This window comes from Monocercomonoides exilis (assembly GCF_001643675.1).
Source record: "Monocercomonoides exilis strain PA203 chromosome Unknown scaffold47-789622, whole genome shotgun sequence".
NCBI classification, from domain to species: Eukaryota; Preaxostyla; order Oxymonadida; family Polymastigidae; genus Monocercomonoides; species Monocercomonoides exilis.
The window spans coordinates 505,800-529,319 of record NW_027150592.1 but is presented as its reverse complement, the minus strand read 5'-3'; the positions used below and the strand labels follow the sequence as shown (position 1 = coordinate 529,319).

At 35.7% G+C, this 23,520-nt stretch overlaps 5 protein-coding genes across 5 annotated transcripts; 2 read left to right on the top strand and 3 right to left on the bottom strand.

Moving 5' to 3' along the window:
* Positions 1-39: 39 nt before the first annotated feature.
* Positions 40-3,068, bottom strand: MONOS_18123 (uncharacterized protein; the record flags this gene model as incomplete). The annotated part of the gene is made up of 3 exons (XM_067871111.1): positions 40-1,392; positions 1,507-2,591; positions 2,660-3,068. The coding sequence occupies 3 exons, from the start codon at positions 3,066-3,068 to the stop codon at positions 40-42; spliced, it is 2,847 nt and encodes a 948-aa protein (XP_067721432.1).
* A 71-nt stretch (positions 3,069-3,139) lies between these two features.
* Positions 3,140-6,601, bottom strand: MONOS_11078p2 (uncharacterized protein; the record flags this gene model as incomplete). Its single annotated transcript, XM_067863581.1, has 3 exons — positions 3,140-4,655; positions 4,956-5,153; positions 5,274-6,601. 3 exons carry the CDS (start codon positions 6,599-6,601, stop codon positions 3,140-3,142), a joined length of 3,042 nt encoding a protein of 1,013 aa, XP_067721431.1.
* Positions 6,602-6,615: 14 nt separating this feature from the next.
* MONOS_11078p1 (uncharacterized protein) lies at positions 6,616-10,218 on the bottom strand (the record flags this gene model as incomplete). Its single annotated transcript, XM_067863580.1, has 3 exons — positions 6,616-6,823; positions 6,922-9,877; positions 9,951-10,218. The coding sequence occupies 3 exons, from the start codon at positions 10,216-10,218 to the stop codon at positions 6,616-6,618; spliced, it is 3,432 nt and encodes a 1,143-aa protein (XP_067721430.1).
* An 8,278-nt stretch (positions 10,219-18,496) lies between these two features.
* MONOS_16194 (Thymidine monophosphate kinase) lies at positions 18,497-19,719 on the top strand (the record flags this gene model as incomplete). Its single annotated transcript, XM_067869109.1, has 6 exons — positions 18,497-18,498; positions 18,549-18,670; positions 18,739-18,850; positions 18,895-19,174; positions 19,236-19,601; positions 19,684-19,719. Coding segments are annotated over 6 exons (918 nt in total).
* Positions 19,720-20,032: 313 nt separating this feature from the next.
* On the top strand, positions 20,033-23,080 carry MONOS_16195 (uncharacterized protein). The gene is made up of 3 exons (XM_067869110.1): positions 20,033-20,189; positions 20,253-20,525; positions 20,600-23,080. The coding sequence occupies exons 1-3, from the start codon at positions 20,061-20,063 to the stop codon at positions 22,682-22,684; spliced, it is 2,487 nt and encodes an 828-aa protein (XP_067721428.1). The 5' UTR covers positions 20,033-20,060; the 3' UTR covers positions 22,685-23,080.
* The last annotated feature ends 440 nt before the right edge of the window (positions 23,081-23,520 follow it).

The window sequence follows — 23,520 nt, the reverse complement described above, 5'->3', positions numbered from 1 at the left end:
AATGAACATTCATCAAGTTCAATAATCGTTTTCAATTCGCTAAGCATGTCTTTTTTCTTTCTTTTCATTTCTTTTGTTTTCAATTTCATCAACAACATTTATGATGCAATTTTCCTCGAGTTTCACTTCATCAACTTTTATTTCCTTCATGTTCACATAGCATCCAGCAACAATCTCGAACAATCCCCTATTCACTCTCACATCCTCCACAACAACATAAAATGCATGGAACATTCCTTTCCGCAAGAGTACAAGTCCACACTTCCACCATCCTCCACCTTCGCCCCTCTTTCCAAACTGGCACTTGTCCATTTCAATTTCATTTCCTTCACTAATAATCAGCCAGCCTTCTCCATTATCCATCGCCTGCTCTTCTCTCATTCTTATGGATTTCATACAAAACTTACCAAAATTTCTGAGCAATCCTCCTGATGAAGCATCTCCATATGCATTTTCACTACAAAACACTATGCATGATATTCCCTCATTTGCTTGCTCCAAGTTCTTTTCCCACTGCTCCATCTTCACGTTGCTAACATTATTTTCTTCTTCCACAATTATTGTTCCACAAATTTTTAATTCTTTTTCTTCTGCTTGCTTGTCCATTTGCTTCAATCCTCTCCTCATGGACTTGCACGGATCTTCGCTCATCCCGCATCTTTGAATGTCCAATCCATAATCGCTCACAAACACTATTGAAGAGCGAAATTCAACTACAAACCTCAATAAATCCGTGTCCGTAAGCGTCAAATCACTTCCAGAATACAGAAAATCGCTTGAACCATCAGTTTCCTCTTCAAATTTCAATGTGCTACTGCTTACAGACTGATTAAGATCGCGGGCTCGAACAAATAAATTCTTCCCGAGAAATGCTCCATTCTGCTCAAACATTAAGCCTTCAAGCACAAATGGCTCGCTTTTACGAGCATCTTCACAATTGATAAACGCCGCTCCTCCTCTTCCTTCTTCTTCTGAGCATTGACATCTCTTGAGCTCCAAATCCTTCATGGCCACCGTTTCTTCATAATGGATAATCACCTTCATTGCTCCACCTTCTGCACTCTTTCTGCATCCCACTCCTTCAAATGAACATTTTTCCATCACTGCACTGCATCCAATTATCATTCCCACAACCCCACATTTCTCGTCTGATATTTGCCACCCAATGACTGTTATCAGCCCTCTTTCGCATCTCACAATACAGAACGACAACTCTTCTTTTTCTACACTCCTAAAGCTGCAGTTTTCCAGTCTCAGTTCGATACCCAGAGACCCAATTAAGGTCTCACATCCACTTGGAAGAATGCGCTCCACACAAAAATAAATCCTCTCAAACTCTGCAAATCCGTTATTTTCAAGAACAATCAAGCTTTTTTCTTTCCTCTTCCACTCCTTTTTTTACGTTCACTACACAGCACTCCTCACTCACTGACGTTATAACAAATCCTGTTATTTCATGAACATCTTCAATCCAAGTACTTCCTTCAATATTAATTGCATTTAAACCACTCTTTTTATTGTATTCCTCATCCCTCTCCAAAACGATTTGCGTGGATACTCAACCACACCACACCCAGCCATGTCAACGCCATGCTCGCTAACTGCCACTTCTTCTAGCTTAGCTTCTTCTACAAGAAAGTACAATTCAACAACAACTTCGCCCCAATCCCTCCAGCTGCATCCCTTCATGTCAATACATCTATTCCCATCTTCGTCAAACAACTCCAATCGAACACTCTCTTCATTAACAATCTTGCACAACTCCTCGCTCTCAATAAACATATCTCTCCCGCAACTGGCTTTGTTATTCTTAAAACGGACTTTCACAATCTCAAATACATCAATCTTTTTATTGATCGTTTTCAACTCTTTTTCCACTTCTTCAGATCCTTCATACACATATAGCCCTCCACCCCTTCCACAGTCTTCACTCACGCAGCACTTTTCTATTGTGATATGATTCACCACAAACTTTTCAACTGTTTCGCTCTTCACTTTCACCATTTTCACAACTCCTCCATTTGCAGCTCCTCCATCATACTCCTCAAATGAACTGTTCCGCCCAATCTCAACTTTCGCTCCTCCTTCAACTTCAACAATATGCCCATTTGAAGCTTTGCATCCTCGTACGCTAACATTCATCAGGATGAAGCTTGATCCTGATCCACACATCAACAGCCTCTTTCCATCTGTTTTCACATCTTTTGCTGTCCATCTATCTAATTCCAATTTGCCTCCTTCATTCACAATCACAATGCCCATTTCCTCTTTCATATTCATCTCATACGTCGTAATTCCTGTTATGAGCATTTCTCCTCTCTCTGTAACTTTTGCAATCCATTGATTCGTTTCCCCTCCTGGATTGCATTTAAATGCGCATTCATCCACATTTGATCGACCGCCATTCACACATATCAAGCATTCTCTTCTTTCTCCTTCCAGCACAAACTCAAGATACTGCAACCTTAACACTCCTTCATCTTCCCTCCCAGATGAACAGAACCTTCCATCTTTGTCTACCGCCAACAAACATTTCTCTTTCGCGGACTTTCCTCTTACGCACAACTCTTTCCCATTTCTATCTATCTCTTCTGTAAGTTTATTCGAATTGTTGAGATACATTGTTTTTGCCCTTCGCTCATCATTGTTAACCCCACACCAAGTTCTGCACAAGGAGAATATTTGTATCCACACTTTTCTGCTGCTTCAATCCCACTCATAACATACAGTGTATCTGTCTCCTGTGGATTCAGAAATTCAACCAAAGACACATTAGTAACAGCTTCTGGCCATTTGTCAACAACCCACATCATCTCCTCTGCCTCATTCTCTTTCACACAGCCTTCCCAAAGATTAGCAGCAACCATTTTATGAGGCAATTCACAAACCAAAAACACATTTTTCCCAAGCCATGCTCTGTTTCCATCAAAAGCATTATTCTGCATTGAATACGCCACATCTGCATCAGCAAACTCAATATGCATCCCTCCTCCAATCCCTGCTCTTTCATTGACAAAGCATCCTTCAATTCTATTTTCCTGAAATATCATTTCTCCTCCGCTTTCCATTTTTATTTTAATTCCACCTCCCTTTCTTTCTCCTTCACCCATGCATCCGCATCTTCCAAATGAACACTTCTTTACAGACAAACTCTTCCACCATCCAACAATGCCTGCTTCCCCTCTCCATCTCCTCCTTCTTTTTCAATTCCCTTCAATGTCATATTCTCAATCTTAACCTCTCTCGATTCTTCAATACAGATAGCGCTGCATTTCCCATCTCTCCATTCTCCGATATATGTATTCGTTGCAGCAATGCTGCTGTCTCCACTTGCCCATAGTATTCCCTTTTCACTATCGCATCCAGTTCCACTCCATATGCATTCGTCCATCTCACAAGAACACTCGCTTCCACAAACCGCGATAACAGCTCTTTCAATCCATTTTATTCCATTCATTTCCACGCGCTTCAAAACGAGCTTCCCCTTTGTTCCTCGAGAAAATCCACAACTTGCCTCTCCTTCAAAGCAACTGACTTTGCAATCAGTCAGATGCAAACTCTCGTCGATCCATGCAAAAACATATTTATTCTTCAAAGCATTCAAGCACTTCACTCTTATCAACATGTTTTGAAATATTACTTCTTTTCCTGTTTCCACAAACCCTTCTTCGCCTTCTTTGAATTCTTCACTTGCTCCGCCATCTTCCTGTTGCACATCACAGAAAAACATCACTGGAATTGAGCAATCAGAAGCTGCAAAGCACATTGCTTGACTCTTTCGTATCAAAGGCTTGCATATGCTGAACGATGGAAGAAATGAAATAACAGCCATTTCTTCCATTTCAAACCTCGCTTTTCCTCCATGCTCCAGACTTTTACATGGATAATCTTTGTATCCACAAAACTTATTGTCTGCCCCCTCTTCTCCAACAAAGCACGTCCCACAGAACTCTCGAAGGGCTACAACCAACGGGACTATTTCTCTGTCAACATCCAGTTCTCCTTCTTCATTTGCCTCACTTCCACTCAACTCATCCAATTCTGGCTTTTCTTCAACCAATAACTTAAACTCAAAATTCATTGACTTGTTCTGCACAATACTTGCTATATCGCTGCACAAGACAAATACGTTTTTGCCTTTCCAAGCATCGCAATGTTCAAATTCAACACTTGTTAACTTCATTCCAGATCCTCTTCCTTTGCACCTTATAAACATCCCTCCTCCAACACTTTTTCCTCTGTCTGACACCTCTCCTCCGGCTTTGCATTCGCGAAACCTGCATCCGCTCACTTCAACAGTAACTCCCTCTTCTCCACATAGTCGCACTCCTCCTCCCATCCCTTGTTCTCCATCAGCTCTGCACACTTCAAATGTGCATTTTTCCACTCTCAACTCACTGTCTTTTTCAATGCAACTGATTGCAATCCACGCTCCATCTCTCTCTGCATGCGATATATTCATGAAGTCGCAGTTTTCAATTGTCACGCCGCTCGATCTTATAATCTCAACAAGCGGTGTTGTTCCGATCTTCGTCACAAAATATCCAGCCCCGCTGATGCTCAAATTCTTCACAATGACTTTTCCCCCATCTGCAATCACAAAAGAGTAATTCACTTCTCTTCCGTTCTTCATCTTCACAAAGCAGTCTTCCATCCTTAACAGAAAAGTTGATTTTATCAACGAATTTCGAGAATTCTTCAAAAAGCACGGAACTTTTCAGGTCAAATTTACAACCTCAAGTGCAATTGTCGTCATCATAAACGATTCGGCATCGTTTTCGTTTCCATCTTCGTCAGTGATCATTACCTCTGTCTCTTTCTCCTTGCTTGAAAATCAAAACACTGTTTCTTCAATCTGATGCAGGGGTGCACTGAACATAAGCGGGGTATCCAGTGCAGATCGATGGCTTACACAAACTTCATTTCTCTGTGCTTCAAGGACCATGAAATGCAACCTCATTACAGTGTGTATTGTTGAACACGGAGCGACTGAGTATCCGCATCCATTAAAATCTCCTCCAACCTCTCCATCTACAAATCCTTTGCCACTCATGTTCTCCCATTGATAGACAACCAATGGGACAGCAAACCCAACTCCTGTGGTATTTCTCTCCCAGCCACATGCCTCGCTCAACGATTCGAGCTCCTCCCTTCTTATTCCCAAGCTCAGATATTTTGTTTCCACAACTCATTCGAGCGTTTGTGCTGACACAAATATGTTTGATCCCTTCCACTCTTTGCAGTTATTATAACTCGATTTTCTAACATAAAACTTTTCACAGTTATCTTCTATCTCCAAAAATATTCCTCCTCCATATCCTCTGCTTCCTCTTTCCGCCACTTCATTTTGCTCATCATTCCATTCTGGAACTGTGCAATCCTTAAAAACGACATCATTTATTGTTAGCTCCTGCCCGCCACTTATTGTGACAAAAATTCCTCCTCCTTTAAGTTCACTCCCTCTCACACATTGACCTGTCAACGTGCAATTCTCAATCCTCACATTCCTTCCTTCTTCATTTCCGCTTCCAATGTCCACACATCCACCATTCCCTTCAACTCTTTTTGTTCCATCAAATGTGCTTTTTTCAATCACTATATCCTTCCAGTTTTTGCAAGTTATTGCGGATCTCTCTGTGAATCTGACATCCTCTTCAAATGAAAATTCGCTCAAATACAGCTCGCCCCCTTGAACACGGATTATTCCTATATCCAATTCGCTTTCACTTCCGCTATCTCTCTCCCAGAGAGTAATGTGGCACTTTCTTGCCGTCAGAGAAACAACAGAAATTATAAAAGCTTCTTTCACTTGCATTATTGTGCTTTTGAGCATAAACGACAGACTATCAAATTCAACTCCAGAATGGCACGATATCACTCCATTTTCACCAAAGTATTGCACAAAAATTACCTCAATTCCCTTTCTTTCGTTTTGTGAGAATACTTTCATCGCATACGCAGACACCGATATCGGACTTATAATTGAAGTATTTGAAATAATGGAAATCTCATTCAGGCTTCCACTTGCCCGTTTTTTCACACAGAAATCTATTGTCAAGCATGCAAATAGAGCATGTCCACTGTGAGAATGATCAACTCCACTATTTCCATCCACACACAACGGAAGATGAAATGCTTCTCCAAAAACAAACAGAGGGATTACAGGCACATCTGCTCCATTTTCACTTCCACTCAGTTTGTTCGCATCTGTCGCCCAGACCCCTTTTCCAATAGATGCAATTGACAAATTGCTGATTTTTGAACTCAAAAGCACACCTGACCCACACTTAACAAACAAGTCCCTCCCGATTCCGGCCTTATTATCCTTTTCTGTTGAAAATTTCACTCTTTCTCCTATTCGAAACATGCACCGCTCGCTGATGGAATAAATCATCACCCCTCCTCCTTTACCCGTTCCATCGTTTCCTCTTCCTGAGCAACACCCTTCCAACACACTTGCTCCATTTATCGTTAATGTATCGTCTCCGTCAAGCTTGGCCCATATTCCTCCTCCACACCCAGCTTCTTCACTAGCAATGCTCTCAGAAATATTGCATCCATCTACCATAATCATCGCTCCCTCTTCGTCTTCCTCTTTCATTTTCCGTTCCACTTTCAAGCAGCCACCGTTTCCTGCTGTTTTTCAATTCTAGAAAGCATGCACTGTTTCATCTCCACAATCATTGCATTATCACCGTTCACAAGCCCGCCTTCGCAAAATCTCATCATTCCTTTGCTTTCAAACTCCACAAGTCTCAGAATTCCTCCTTTAATGCAAACAACAAAATAATTAACATCTGCCAACACTGTATCTCCACTAGAGCTGTTTGTCGATACAGAACATTTTGTCATCGTCAAATCACCCCCTTCAGGCATTCAATAACACTTTTCACACTCCTCAAACTTTGAGCAATGCAAAACCATATTGCATTTATACTTGCCCTTTCTTCAACAGAAATTATTCTCGACGAATGCAAATTATCTGGCTCAGTCACATTCATTTGTAAGTCTGATCCACTGCCCCATATTTCCCATTCCCAGTCTTTCATTTCAATTCCTTCTCTCAATTCATATCCTTCATCCACAGCAATCATCCTCTTTCCAGCATTAAATCGAACACTTGCTGCATACAGTATTGTTCTGCAAGGAAAGGACTCAAACCCGCAGAATGAGGCATCACTTCCTCCATATCCGCTCCCTGCAACCCTTCTTCCTCCAACATGGGCTAACCCCTTGAACTCAACAAAAAACACATTCAGCGGAAATGATACTCCACCATCAACATCTCTGTCAAACCCCACTAGATCTTCATAGAAATTCTCATCAAATTCAAATGCAAACGATTTTCTGTTTATCATGCTTTCAGAAATTTCACTTCCCTTCACATATATATTTTTCCCACCTGCTCCTCCACAATTGCACTCCACAAACTTCAGATTGTCCAGCGCCAGCTCTCTTCCTCCTTTGCAAACATCCAAACATACTCCTCCACCTCCACCACTGCAGCTGCAATGTTCCATCTTTGTTTCAATTCCCATGCCTCCCACTTCCACACAACTGCTTATCTCCGTCATTTCAATCCACATTCCTCCTCCATCTCCAGCCATGCACGTGCATTCCACTATCGAGACATTCTGCACTTGCAATCTCTCATCTGCTTCAATCCTCTTCGACAGCATAATACCTTCTCCTTCTGTGCGAGAAACATTCTCGACTGTTATATTCCCCACCTTGCTCATCAGAGTCTGTGCTGCTCCAGCCTCCAACAGCACTGGACCTGCAAGGCGCATTCTTGCAATTGTTACATCCTCCAAGTGCAATTGGCTTAAATACACAACAAACACAGCACAAGCCATCACTCTGTCTTCAACGGCCCCAGACAGTGAAGAAGCTATGGACACATCCTTCGCACACACATTTCCATTCGGGGATGTCTGCTTGACCACAGATGGGGAAGGAACGCATTTCGATGTGTGATCGATGCTCAGTGATTGAAGCCACATATCCCCATCTGCAACACTTATCAGTGATTCTGCTTCCGCCTTCAATGCTTTTGTTTCAATCAAACTTGCTTCCTTCCCCATTCCTTCAATAATTATCTTTTTCGAGCCAATCTCAATTGCTGCTCTTTCACTCATGTGCCTTCCTTCCAAGATGATGACTCGGCTTTCAGTATCTCCTGTGCTCTGTTGAACTGCAAATCCAGCTGTCTTGCATGCAAGCACTTCCATTGCCCCACACAACTCAAAATCGATTCCGTTTGTCCCAACATTATAAAATTGAATTAATGGCAGCCAGTCCTTTCTCTCTGTCTGCTCGTATGTTAATGATGATGACTTGAACTTATAGCACACTCTTTTTTCGTTTGTATTTGATGTGAATGAGTTTGCAAATGGATTTGTGAAATCAATGCAAACAGTATCATATATGCACACATCAAGACCATAGGGGGGATCACCAGAGCAGCTGCACTTCTGGAAGAAGATAAAATAAAATAAAACGCTGTCTATTTGAAGCCCGGTTCCATTCACTTCCGAGAACAATCCCCCTCCTTCACTCTTCGCTGAACAATTTCCAAAAAATATATTTCTCATTCGAAATGAATCCCACATATAATCACAACGCAACCCTCCCCCTGATGATGAATTTGCTTGACATCCAACAAAGAAGCAATCATAAATGCAAGCACTTTCTCCATTTCCTTTTTCTTCTGCAAGACAATTTGGCTTCGAATTGAATATAGACTTTAAGAAAATACCACCCCCTCCGCCACTTGACGTGCAGTTCGTGAACCAACAATTAGCTGTTTCAAGGCATGATGATTGGTAAATGTTTATCGCTCCACCTGTTCCTGAATAACATTGGGAATAATTGGTATTAATAGATGCTGATAACAGCGTATTGTAACATCTTGTTGCTCCTCCATCTGAATCTGAATAGCAACCAAGAAATACACAAAAATTTATTAAAAGTGAGCATTCACCCCAGCCAATCAAGCACATCGCTCCCCCGCTCCAGTATGTATCTTGTGCATCCGGAACATTTATTGCCTTTGAGGAACTGCTTGTGTGAGAGCCATTCCATTCGCACCATTCGAAAATGAATTCTCCTTCATATAATAAAGTTATTCTTCCAGGATTTAAAGGACTGCCTTCTGTTCCTCTGTATTCAGCATTTTTTGATCTTCTCGACGAAAAAAATGTGCTATTGAACACAGATAATGATGTGCCACATCTATTAATTGATTGAACAATCCCACCATAATATACGTCGCAAACACTTTCAAACAAACAGCCCACAATCGATGATGCACATAAACAGCTCAACTTATTTTCTGTTGTTGTGGACCTGTGATTAGTTGTATTAATGAAGTGGGATCTGCTTATTGACACGCAGCCGATACGCTCTCCTCCTTCAAACGGGCCTGTCATTGTCTCAATTGCTTCAAACTTGCTTTGATCAATGGACAGACTCGAGGAAGAGGAAGGAGTTGCGCTAGCAGTTGATGAGGACACAAGCTGAACAATTTTTGTGTCACATTTGTCGCGAAACAGCAATGTTATTTTACAAAGAAAAACTACCCCGTCATCCACGTGGATCAAAGAAGCACTGTTTCTATCGCAAAAAAGCCCACAACTAGAGACAACACAGCAACACAACTCCCGGAGTCCAATAATACAGCTTCTATCCACAGATTCCATTTGCAGCAAGTGCACATTCAATGATGTGTTTGCCACAGACATTTTGCATTTGGTATGGCTGTTCTCGAGAAATTTTTTGTTTTCATTTATTTTTTTGTCTCTTTGCTCAAAGATGCAGTTCATGGTCTCTGACTCAAGATTCTGTGCTTTTTTTGTCGAAACGGTCCTGCACTTTTCTGAGAAGAATAAATATTTTGAATTTCAAAAAGAAAAATAGGATATTTTCATTTCAATTTCTTGGTTTCACACTTTCTTCTTCAATAACTTGTTGATGGCTTCCTTTTATGTGCCACTCGGACTTCAAAAGCAACTCATCAGGCCCAAATTGCATTTTTTCCAAGTCAAAATGTGCATGCTCTCTTCCAAATGATTTTTTGGCTTCCTCACTTGTTATTTTTTCAAATTGTCGTTTTTCTTGACGGATACCATTCGCCTCCTCATATTGTATTTCGGATGAACTCTTTGTGAAATTGCACACAAAAAGCAGAATGGAAAGTGGGAATGGAATCAAAATCATGAAATATCCTCGATAAACGCTGAAAATTTGTCGAGAAAAATAGTTATGGTTGTGAGTCACAACTTAAAGTTTCATTCAGAAACTCGTTTTTTTTCGGATTTTTTGTGATTGAATGATTTAACATCAAAAAATAAAACATGCTAGGGGTGAATATTTCATTTTTGAAGAACTTTTATTCCATGAAAACAATCAAAATTTCGAAAATAAAATGGATTTGATCAAATCAATTTAATTAAATAAAAATTGAAATCGTTTTAAAAAGAATTTTGGATATATTTTTATGATATTCTTTCATTTCTTGTTCTATTTTATAGAGAAGAAATTGAAAAAGTTAGCAATTCATACATATAATTAAAATTTTTTTTTCATTTTGTGCAATCATTGAAACACACATTTTTGATGTGAAAAAAAGTGATATTTTTTATTCTCACCCTAACCCTATTTATAAAAAAAAATGAACAATATTTAATCGCAAACCCAAAGCGTAATATAATGGATTCGAGAGAAAACTCCAAAGCAGAATAAAACCCTACAAGTTTATTTTCTCGAATTTTTATTCCAAAAAAAAAAAAAAAAAAAATATATATATATATATATATATATATAAACACAAACTTTTAAGAACTTCAAATATCTTTTATTCGCTTGAATTGAATTGCCAGGTTTTTTGCAAGTCAATTAAAACAAACCATGAAAATACAAAAAAATGTTCAATTTTTAAATAAAAAATTTTGATATTTGTTTGATCTTAACCATAATATGGGTGATTATTTTTGAAATCGTAACTTTTTTCGGATAATAATAATAATAAAAATTTGTTTTCAAAGAAAATCAATTTGTCAGTGAGATGCAATAATCATTTCATTTAAATCAAAAACCAATATTAAATGATAACGAAAGACAGGGATGGTTGAAAAATGAATTGTCATTTTTTCATGTTCATTATTTAAATTCAAAACAAAATCATCAAACCGAATTATTTGATCGTGAATATATGATTTCATAAATAATCACACATATATTCAAAATTTTGATTCTTTTCATAGAAAAAAAATAAAGCAAGAATGAAAAATTCACCCCTAGCTTGTTTTGTGATATTATATTAAATCATTCTATCACAAAAAATCCAAAAAAAAAAAAAAAAAAAGAACGAGTTTCTGAATGTTCATTTAAGTTGTGATTAACCGTTATAGTTAATAATCTGGTTTCGATACTTTTATTTCTGATTAGGGTCAACTTTTTGATGTGACTTTTTCCCTTATTGGCAATTTTTTTGTTTTTGCCTGCCAACTTTCAACAAACGTTGATTGGTTTTTTTCACTTTAATTCAATGTTTTTACATATTTAAAACAATTTATTACTTGTTTGCTTTATTATTTTAGTTTGTTTCTCGCTGAGTCATAGTACTTTTATATATTTTATAAAAGTCACTTTTCTCAGCGAATCAAGCTTTTTGAAAAAATGTGAAATACAGTTTTATAAACTGTAAACATTTATCTATTTGCATTAAAAATTTCAATTTCCACATTTATTTTTTGATACTTTTTTCTCATTTCATTTTTTCTCAAACATGCAAGTATTCATATGAAATTTTCTTTGTTTTTAAAAATGAAATGCTTTAATAAAAATATTCCACATACAATAAACTCTTTATTAATCGTTCCAACAAAAATTGGAACTTTAATATTCTCTTGTTGTCTAAAACTTGTTTCCTTCACAGAAATTTGATCAAAAACCATTCAATTTTGGTAACATTTGGTTGTTCGAGACAATAAGAGAATATTAAAGTTCCAATTTTTGTTGGAACGATTAATAAAGAGTTTATTGTATGTGGAATATTTTTATTAAAGCATTTCATTTTTAAAAACAAAGTGAATTTCATATAAATACTTGCATGCTTGTGAAAAAATGAAATGAGAAAAAAGTATCAAAAAATAAATGTGGAAATTGAAATTTTTAATGCAAATAGATAAATGTTTACAGTTTATAAAACTGTATTTCACATTTTCTGGAAATGCTAGGTTGAGTGGGAAAAACCAATTCAAATTTATTAAAAAACAACGTGATATCTCGAAAAATAATAAACTCAAATTAAAAAACAAACAGGTAATAAATTCAATCAACTTTGTTAAAATCGGTTATCCAAATGCTGAAAGCCATTTCACACTTCTCAGCTTTTTGTTATCGAAAATAAAAAAAATACCAATAAAAGAAAAAGTCCCATTTAAAAGTTGACCCTAAATGTCAAAAATATGTTTTATGATTGACAGAAAGTTCCATTTTTTTTTTATATGTGATAAACTATTTATGAATTTTTATTCAAATGATTCTTGATTCATATATTTTATTGCATATTATGCTCAATTTATTTTTCAATTTAACTATTTTTTAAAAAAAAAAATAAAAAATGAAAAATGAAAAATGAAAAATATTAATAAATGAATAAATAAATATTAAAATTTGAAATTGTTTATAAATATTTGAATGACAAATTTTCTCGATGAATTGGTTACAAATCGAGTGTGAGAAAGTAGTTAAAAATTTATATTAGATCAATATTCATAAATTGGATGAAAAATTGAACCGAATATTATTTTTTTGAAAAGTTTTTTTTTGTTTATTTTCTGCAAAAATGCAAATTAAAATTTTTCATCCAATTTCTGTTCACACTCAAGGAACTTCGCTTTAAAAAAATTCAAAATATGTGAATGCTGTCAGATTTTTTCATGTGAAGATTTTTAAAAATGAACAATATTTTGCTCAAATTAAGAAATTTTTAATCTGATTTGAAAATTAAACGATTGGAATTGTGAAAGAAAAATTGGAAATTATTTATGAAATCATATTTTTTCTATCGAAATTATCTGTTTGAATACTTGTTATGAATATTCATTAATGAACCCTGAAAAGTAATAGATCGATTGGTTTAACCTCTTCTTTTATTTTCAATTCAAACAATGGCTTTTGAAACGATTGATAAACAATTTAGATTTGAACGAAAAAAATAAAACAAATAATAATGAATTATTATAATTATAAATACACCGAAAAAAGTGATGACCTCATGAATAATCATCTAAATATAACCAAATATGTTGAAACAAAATCGACTTAACAATATCCAACATATTTTTGAATTTTGAAATGATTTAATATGATTTGCTCAATTGTGAATTATATTTGTCTTTTCACCTTAAATAGAAACCATTATATTTTCCATAAAAGTGATTTTTTTTTTTAAGTCGAAACTTTCATCGTTCATTGATAATTAAAAATAATAGTTCTTCACCAATTATTTTCGTCTTATATTTGAACGAATTTCGATAATCAAAAGAGAGAATGTTAATAATTAATGCTCAGCAAAATTTGCGAATTGATACGCCACAACTGTTTTTATTCATTTGAAGAATTATATGTTCAAATTGACACACTTGTTATTTTGATAATTTGATATTTATTTCAAAAATTATCACCCAATATAAATGCAACATGTTTTATCTTCAAAAAAAATAATAATGATTATTTGGGAAACATGAAAGATGTGAAAGACAATAGCATTATGAATGGAATAATAGTGATGTGCAAAACCCGCACAATTGCATAAACCCGCACACTCGGGTTTAAATGAAAGTTTGAGAATATCTTATTACGAAATTGCATCTGATTTGGTTGTTGATTCATTTCTTGAAAAGAACAAAAGCATTAAAAAAATTAACTGTTCAAAAATGATCATCTTTTGTTTTTCGTTATAAGTTTTCATTCAATTTTTGTTTTTCTTTCATTATCGAAATTTAACCTGCAAAAATCAAAATTTTGTTTATCACAGTCTTGCATTTTATTATTCAATTCGAAAAAACATATGAAATGATAAATTGTTTGTGAATATGCAAAAAAATATGAGAATCTGCAAATTGGAATATTAGAACTTAGAAAATGTTAATTTCATTATTTTTATTCAAAAGTTACACATCTGAACACTTGAATAAAAAGTTTATTTCCTAAAAACTGAAAAACAATTATATCAAAAAAGATAAACAATGAATTGAAAAGTTGAAACATGCTTGAATAAATAACTATGACAGTGATTCAAAAAATATATGTTTCAATTTGAATAACATCAAATTACAAAGAACAAACAGTTTTCATTTTCTTGAAAAGTTTCAGAGCGGATAATGGTTTTTGTCCCATTAAATAAATATTAATTTCGAGAGTTTGATTATTTAAAGCCTTTATTCAAATATGAATTAATATTGCTTTTCACAATTAATCTTTATTATAAAAACAATTATTCCACAATTTGTGTAATTAATATAATCAAAAAGAAACGTTTGTTTATTTATGCATTATTTTATCAATTTTTTATTGAATAATCTGTTCATTTATTCTATATTAGCTCTCGTGTCCCGCTAGAAATCATAGAAATATATTCTCGATCCACCGAAGAGAAAATTCAATCAATTATGACGTATTGTTTGAACAAAAAAGGAAAATCATTCAAAAACAGAAAGTGAATGCTCTTTCTTATATGGAAATTCGGATTCATAAAAACAAAAAACAAAAACCGAAAACATATAGGTTGCATATTGAATCGAAGGTCTGATATTATTTTTGATATTCAAATTTTTTTGAAACAAAAGCGCTCATTCATTTTTCCAACTTGTCATGTTCAATATAGTCCTTTTATAATTCCTATTTCGACTATCAATCCGCAAACAAAAAATTGTATCGTTTGACAATTGACTGTTTGAGTGCATGTTTAAAAGTTTGTGAAATACTTCTATATTATTTTGACTATTCTTTGTAATGATTTTTTATTGTTCTTGTAATATTTTTTAATAAGGTCAAGTTATTTTCTATTTTTCTGAAGTAATTATTTTTCAAAAAAATGGAAATGTGAAGAATTCATGTGTGAAAAAAAACTGAATTGATATTCTTTTTTTAAACGTTAATTAAAAATTCTTTCGTTTTTTTCATTTGATTTCTTTTTCAACTTCTTCATCGTCAGAGTCAGCAAATACAACGTACTGGTCAGAATATTTATTCGTCATTGTTTTGATTGATCGTGTCGAGTACAATTTTGGTTTGGCACCTCTGTCCATTGTTTGACTGATCGTTTCGCTTATTTCTTCTTCATTATCTAACTTATCAAAATCTTTCTCACTTTCATCACGATATCTCTTTTTTTTCATTTTCGTTTTTCTGATATTTGATTTTGATTTTTTTGAAGTTGGTTCAAAAGAATCGTGACTGGAAAATGAGGACGTTTCAGAACTATTCCATTCGGATAGGCTTTCATCAGAGCAACTTGACGAATGATCAAAGGAATGGACTCTTTTGTTTTTTGAACGTCGTAACAAGGGCACATCCAACACATTGTCCTCCCCTTCTTGAGAATCTGTTGGCTCTGTTTCATCTTCCTTAGAGTGTGCATCATTGATTATTTTTGTTTGAGTTTGTGAATTGCATTTTTCGAAACATGTATTTTCAGAAGTTTCTTTATTTGAAAGAGACTCACTCTTTTCACAATCTGAACGCTTATCGCTTCCCACTTTGTCTTCGCTGTTTGTTTGCTGTTGTAATTCTTTATCAAACGTTTTTGATTCCTTTTCTTTTTCATGGAACTCCCATTCATTCAGAAACTCCTTTGTTGTGATGCATTTGCCCGAAATCGACCAGCGTTTCGTCCTTTTTGAAGGCTTCACTTCAGGTGGTATAGAATCAAGAGTTTTATCGAGAACATGTTTGATCGAAAATGATGTTATTCCAGCCTCAAAAAACCCGTTTCTTATTGTCTTTGGAGCAAGAGCATAATAAGCGCAATCTGTTATGGCTCGAACAAAAGGTAAAAATTCTTTTTTCATTCTCTTGATTGATGGCTCATTTCTGACTTTTTTGAGATGGTGTTTAAGGATAGCGTTTGGTCCAAGATCAAGCGGTTGTAAAATGTGAGATGTGTGGGCAGGAATCACAATTACATCAACATTTTCTGAAGCAAATTGTTGCCACAGTTTTAAATTCTGCCTTGATGAATGACCATCTAGTATTATGAGTGCTGGTGGAACTTCGTTAGACTCTTCTTTCAACTTGAAGTCATTTTTCTCTGACGAACAAGATTCTTCATAGATTGATTCATGTATCTGGGATTCAGTATACAGCCACCAATTACATTCTTTGCATTTATCATCATTCAACAAGATACTAAAAGAACTCAACTTGTCTTCTGGAAATGAAGAAACAAAATCTTCGCATAAATCATTTGTTGTTCCATCTGTATTAATTTGTTTATCATTTGAAGGCAAAGTGTGTTGAGAATGCTGAGATGAAACGTCCAAATTCAATAATTGATGTTCAATAGATTCGCATTGAGTTGTAATTGAAGTAATTGTTGATTTCTGGTCTTCAGACTTCGGAGTTGAAACGCCATCATAAGCTTGGCCACTTGACATTTTGTGCGTTTCAGTGAAATTGGAATCCGAAAATGATTCATCATCCTTTAAGTTTTTTTCATTTCGCGAAGAAATTTGTTGTGATTCTTGAGTCAGTGATGGATATTGTTCCGAAAATTTTTCCGCTTTTGTAATTGAAGTTAATTCCTTTTGTATTCTTTCATTAATAAATGTTTTCCTTGACTGTTCAAATTCTTGTTCTTTGTTAGTTTTTCTTTTTCCAGTTTTTTGTTCTTGCTTTTCTTGAAGATATCGATTCATTTTAATCACATTTTTGCGTTGCTTTTGAATATGTGGTAACACATTTGTTAACATTATTTCTTCAAATAACTCCTTTGTCATCCAACCTTTTTTTGATGAGTGCAAAATAAAACTTTCATCACTCCATTGTTCCTTTATTTCTTTTTCATATTTAAAAGGTAAAAGAAGATGCGTCGGAAGATGACATCCATCAGCCTTGACAATAAAAAGAAGTGTGAGGTGATGAAGAGGAGGTATTCTTAAAGAAGGAATGAATGAGCATTTATTCGATACAACTCTTAAGTTTTCTCTTTTATCTGAAGATTGACAGCTGGTTTCATCCAACTGAAAAATTAATGAAGGATGGTATTTTTTTCTTTGCATCATTGAACGTAGTTGAATCAAAAACGAAAAAATATTGCTTTTTAAAGAAGCTCTAAGACGAGCATGATCGAGTCGAATGGGATGAATGGTTTTCAATTGTTTATGTCTGGAAAGAAAACCATACACCCATCTCATGCTTGGCATTTCAATGTATATTGCAGACTTTTCTGACCTTTGTATTCTGATACTCCTTGCCTGAAAAAAGTTAATTAACGGAAAAAAATAAAAAAATCCATAACAAACCAGTTTCGGAATGTCTTTAATTGTTGGCTGAGTCACAGAATCATCCCAATTAAGTAAAATTTCTTCCAATCTTTCTTCTTCTTCTGTAGATAAGTATCTTGGCCTTCCATTTATTCCAGCTAATTCTCCTTTTAATCTCATCCTTATTGCTCTTTGTTGACAATAATAACTATTGCGTTGAGATTTGTTGATGATTATCTTTTCTTTTTTCATTTCATCCATATTAGAAAATTGATAATTGAGTGTTGAAATCGATATTTTTAAAGATACTATAAAAAGATATGGGAAAAACAACCATAACAGAATCGATAAATATTGAAAAAATATTATATTCAATCAATTTTAGATAATTTTTTGAATTTGACATGTGAAGTCAATTCTAATGTGACTTTTCTTTTTTATGAACAGAATTGTGCGGGTTTGTGCAAATGTGCGGGTTTATGCACACACCATAAATAAGTTATGACTTTTTTATTCACAAAAAATTAAGAAAAAGAGAATTGCAATGATTTTTGTTTCATTATCGAGGACAAAGCATTATGTTTTTCTCTCTGAAACTCATTCTATTAAATATTTATATTCATGTTTTATAAATAAAAATAATCAAAATGGTTAAATATGAATAAAAAGAAAACAATTTTGATCAATAAATGGAGTCATTAGTCATATGACTCTTCATTGAAAACATGGAGAAGATGCCGACTTTGTTAATCATTATCATATTTAACTTTAACATTATTATTGTTAATTTTCATCACATAAATAATTGTTGATTATTTGCATTTAATTCATTTGATCCAATAAGAATATTATTTTAAAATAATACTCAAAGAATTGAAAGATATAGTTATTTTGTGAAATAAGAAATAATATTGTCCTTTAATAAATATAATTTTTTTCAAAAATAAATTGCCATAATTTTATTTGATAATATTGGTTTAAGCAATAATTTGTGTTATTGTTGCATGTGTGGAATTTTATTGATGTAATCCATATAATTCTTAAGTTTAATATTAGGAGGGGATTGTTTATTTGCATAGAAGGCCTTGATCGGACTGGAAAGACAACACAAGCAGATGCAATTTGCTCATTTTTAAACTCCAAAATGAAACTTGACACAGTTCAAATCGCATTTCCTGGTTTGTTGCATTTTATGTGTGAGGTATTATTTCTTTAAATTTGTGAATCATCTGGTCCCAACAAACAGTTAGAAATGAACCAAAAACAGGGCATTTGCTGGATTTGTATCTTAAAAAGGAAATTACACTTCCACCGGAAAAAGTTCACATGCTTTTTAGTGATAACAGATGGATGAAAGCGTTTGAGATGACTTTTTTTAAATTGTGATTCAATTATTAATTAGTGAGGAGATTAAACAGACTTTGGAAAGTGGAAAATGCGTAATATGTGACAGATACGTTTATTCTGGCGTTGTCTACAGCTCTGCAAAAACCGAGTATATTGTTGAAAATCAACTAGAAGAGATTGATAGCGGTTTCCATCGCAAAAACCGTCCAGTGATTCATCATAAAACTGCTCCTTCAAAAGAAGACAGAATGAGGTTTCTCCTTGAACCAGACGTTGGGCTTCCACAACCTGATATACTGTTCTTTTTGGCAATGGATCCTTTTCGAGCATTGGAAGTGTGCTTTTTTTTTAAGAAAAAAATGTTATTTGAAATTTGTTTTTTTGTCTTTCGAACAGAGAACAGAGGAAGAGAAAAGAGAAGTTTATGAAACACCAAATTTTCAAGCACGAGTTAAAATGGAATATCTTCAATTATTTTCTTTTCTTTATCCAAAATTTCAACCAGAAGAATCAAAGATCAGCACAACCGATTCGAACTCCACAATTTCTTCATCTTCATCTTCTTCACTTCCTTCTTCTTCGTCAGTTCCTTCTTCTTCGTCAGTTCCTTCTTCTTCCTCTTCGAGCGCCTCAACTTCGTCTCCTCTCCATCCTTTGCCTTTTTCTTGGCATTACATTGATGCATCACAGAAGCCTGAGGATGTTTCAGATCAAATAACAAGGATTTTGGCAGAATACATGGAGCTATTTTTGAGTCAAACGGTTTGTGATGTTAGTAATAATAAGCATTTTCATTTTTCTTTTTAAATATAAATTTCTTGTTTAAACTTTTGTTACAATTAAGCCTCCTCTTTCGATGATTTCTCTTCCTCCAGTTTGATAAAAGTAATTTGAGAGTTTTCTTTCATATTCATATCAAAGTATTTATTCACACACACTGTTAAGAACATTTTTTATTGTACTAGAAATGCAGATGCTGTTCTTTTTGAACTAGCCTTTAATTTCTTGATTATTTTTTTCCGTTTTTTTTCCACAAATTTTTATTTTCAAATAATTTCATATGAAATAATCATTGTCTATTTTTTTTACAGAAAAGTGATTTTCATTTTATAGAATTAATTGTTTTTTTCACAAATAATAATCCACTAAATATTTGATCAAACATCATTTATTTTTTTTATTCTCTTCCCTTTCTTTAGTTAAAAGATCAAACCGTTGAAAATGGCTTCTGTAATTCGAGAGATTGCAGCTGCAGCATCATCAAGGAGAGGCGCCCCCAACTCAAATGTAATAGAAGACATATGGAATGGAACTTGCTCATATATTCTTCAAACATTAAAGCAAGGAAAGGTAATTTTATTTTTTTCAAGTTCAAAACTTTTTTAACTTCACATATTTTTGTTTATTATTCAGGCTGTTTCACTTCCAAATTTTGGAACCTTTACATATCATATTGAAACAATGTTCGTTGGTACAACTGGCAATGTCTCAAAAAAGATTCCTCTTTTCAAATTTCATCCTTCTTTTGCTTCACTTTGCAATGTTCGTGTCAAAAATGCTTTGAGCGATACACCGAATGTTCCTCTTCTTCCTTTAAGTTTTGTTTACGTAGGCTCCGTTGCAGGCGTTGGAAAAGATGTTGCGTCTTTAGGTTTTAATCACTTCATCCAGGCTCTTATCGAGGAGGTTTGTGACTGTTATTTTTTGCCCAAACAATATCTCATTGATTTTTGCAAATATATTCACCTTTGATTTCAAAGCTTCACAAAGGGCGATCAATGTCTCTTGATTGTGGAGCAGCAACATTAATTTTTTCAGGTGGTTCAGGAGTTGTAACGGTTAAATTCAAGGATTCAATTGGAGGAGAGGAAAGAACTCGTCCTGCAGGAGCAACTTCATCAATGGGATCGGCAACAGCAAAAATGTCTGCAGCTGATTCAAGGAGATCAGGATCTGCTGGAAGAGGGGGAGTTGCAACGAGCGGGATGGCAGCTTCCGCGAGAGGGGTAGCAAAGGATTCATATATAAGAAATTCTGGAAGAGGAGGAATGGGCTCTGGAAGTGGGAGAGGGAGAGTTCAAGGGCAAGGACAAGGACAGATGTCAAATCAAGATGAATTACCCAGAGCTGGATATGCTGACGCAGAAGACAACATAACTGGAAGCGGATTCACCGTATCAAAGATATCTCCATCGGCCAAGCCAGAACCACACCCGTCTTCACCAGCAGACGCGAAAGTTCCGACTGGAGTGGTAGCGTCTTCAATTCCTTCGTCTTCGGAAAGAACTCAGCCAGCACCTTCTGAAATGTCCTCGACAGAGCGATGGATCGCGGCAAAAACTCGAACGCTCCCCAAGCAAGCCAGCGAAGGATACACTCCGTCTTCTCCATCTGCAGCCTCACCGTTCGCTTCTTCTGATGCACAGGCGAAGCTGCCGCCGACAGTGTGCGCTGTTTGCCACCGTCGTTCGAAGCATCTTCCTTATCCAAACTTGTGCTCAATGTGCCACACCAGGCGCCTGCAAATAGAAGAGAAGAAAGCACGTGAGAGAAGTTTGCTGGAAGAAGAAGCGGCATATTTGCAATATGTACGAGAGAAAGATGAGCGGGAACGGCAGCTGAACGAGGAAGGCGATCGGGCTGTGAAGGAGCGGAAGATGGAAGCTGATCGCATGAACCAGGCTGTTATTGCTGAGAAGACGAGACGGCGCCAGGAAGTCACGATGCTAGTTACTTCTGCACCTGAAGCAGCGCTACAGATTGGAATGGTGGCGATGGGAGATGTGTTTGCAGATAGAAGGAAAGAGGAGGAGATGGAAGAGGCAAGCGGAGCAAAAGAAGAAAAGAGAATGAATTACAGAGGAGCACTGAAGAGACAGATGAACGAAAAGGACGAAATGAGACGAAGGGAAAGAGAAGAAGAATTGGATATTGGAGCAAAAGAACGAGAACTGGAGAGACAGAGGATTGAGCAAGAGCGGATAAGGGAAAAGATGGAGAAGCAACGAAAAGACGAGGAAAAACGAAACGCCCTCGAGAAGCAGATGCGCGAGAGAAGAGATATTATGCCAGCAACCTTTGGATATTCACCAGAGGGCGATGTGTTCACTCAAGGTGAATCAGCAGAAGAGATTGCAGAGAAGAAAGAGAGGCAGAGAGCTGTGATGCAGCATGCATTGGAAAGGCAGATTAGAGAAAAAGGAGAAGAACAAAGGGCAATGCGCCAGCGCGAGCAGGAGCTTGGCATAAAAGCAGCTGCTGAAGAAAGAGAAAGACTTGCCTTAGAAGCTGAGCGGGAGATTGGCAAGATGAAGGAAAAAGAAGAACTTTACAGAAATGCGCTTGAGACTCAGATGGCGACAAAGGCAATGGAAACGCGCCAGATGAGAGAACGAGAGCGACAGGAAGAGGAAGGAATGGAAGATGTGTTTACAAAAGGAGAGGGCTCCAAAGAGGAAATGCTGCGTCGGAAGAGAGAGAAAGAGCGGGAGAATGCGATGGTTCTTTCGAGGATGGAGAGAGAGCGGAAGCTGAGAGAAGAAGAAGAGAGAGAGAAGGAGAAGGAAAGAGCGCGGCTTGTAGAAGAGATGGATCGGGCCGAGATGGAGAAGGAACGCAAACAAGAGCTGCAGCGCAAGCAGTGGACTGCGAAGACCAAAGAAGAGCAGCTGAAGCAGATTTCTGAACGACGCTCGGCGCTGCGGAGAGAGCGTGAGCAGAATAAGGTTGTTATTCACGCAACCTCGCTGCAGCTGTCAGACGAGATAGAAGATGATTGCGAAGAGCCGAAGTACAGAAGGAAGCCCTTGACAAAGCAGCAGAGACTGGCAATGGGCGGGTGGTAGATGAATCGAATAATTGTAGGTTGTGTTAAAGATTTGGAATGGTCTTTTTCTTATTCTTTCTGAGAAAATGTTTCATTAATGGAGTTTGCTTCCGGTTATCTTCTTCAATGTTTGGCTAAATTTTGTTCACTGGAAATTATTATCAATTTAGATCTGTTTTGATGATAAATGTCCAGACTTCAGCAAACTGTTTTGCTAGCAAAATTCCTTTCCTTGTTCATGTTCGTAACTGATAAATAATTTTTTTTTCAAAGATTCTCTTTTCACTTCATGATTGATTAGTTTTTGTTTTAATTTCCACAGTTTTAATAATAACGAAAGAATTTATTAACTTGGAATAAATTATTTATGACCTAATTTATTCCTCATAAATATTTATACCAAGATCGAAATGAAAGTTCAGTTCTTTCATGTTTTCCATTCGATTAAAATAAAGCATGATTTCAAAATAAATGAAAAGCAAATCTTTAACATAAATAGAAATATTTGAACATTCAAAAACAAAAAACTAAAATTTCAAACTTTAAATACGATCCACCCAAAATATGAATTTTTGAGAACCTTTATCATTTCACAAAAGACGTTGATTTGTTGCACACAAGTGTTTTTCTTTTGCTTCGTTTGCAGAAGTTCTCATCGAGATGTTGCTCCTCATTATTTTCCAACTGATCGCAGCATCTTCATTTTCGTGTGACATTGATGAATCTGTCATTCGCGCTCATCCTGTTTTGCATACCAACAAAGACAAGGCATCAGATTGCATTCGCTGCTCGATAGTCTGCTTTTCAGAAATGGCTGTGCTCTTTGATATTCAAATAATGGCATCCAACTGCACA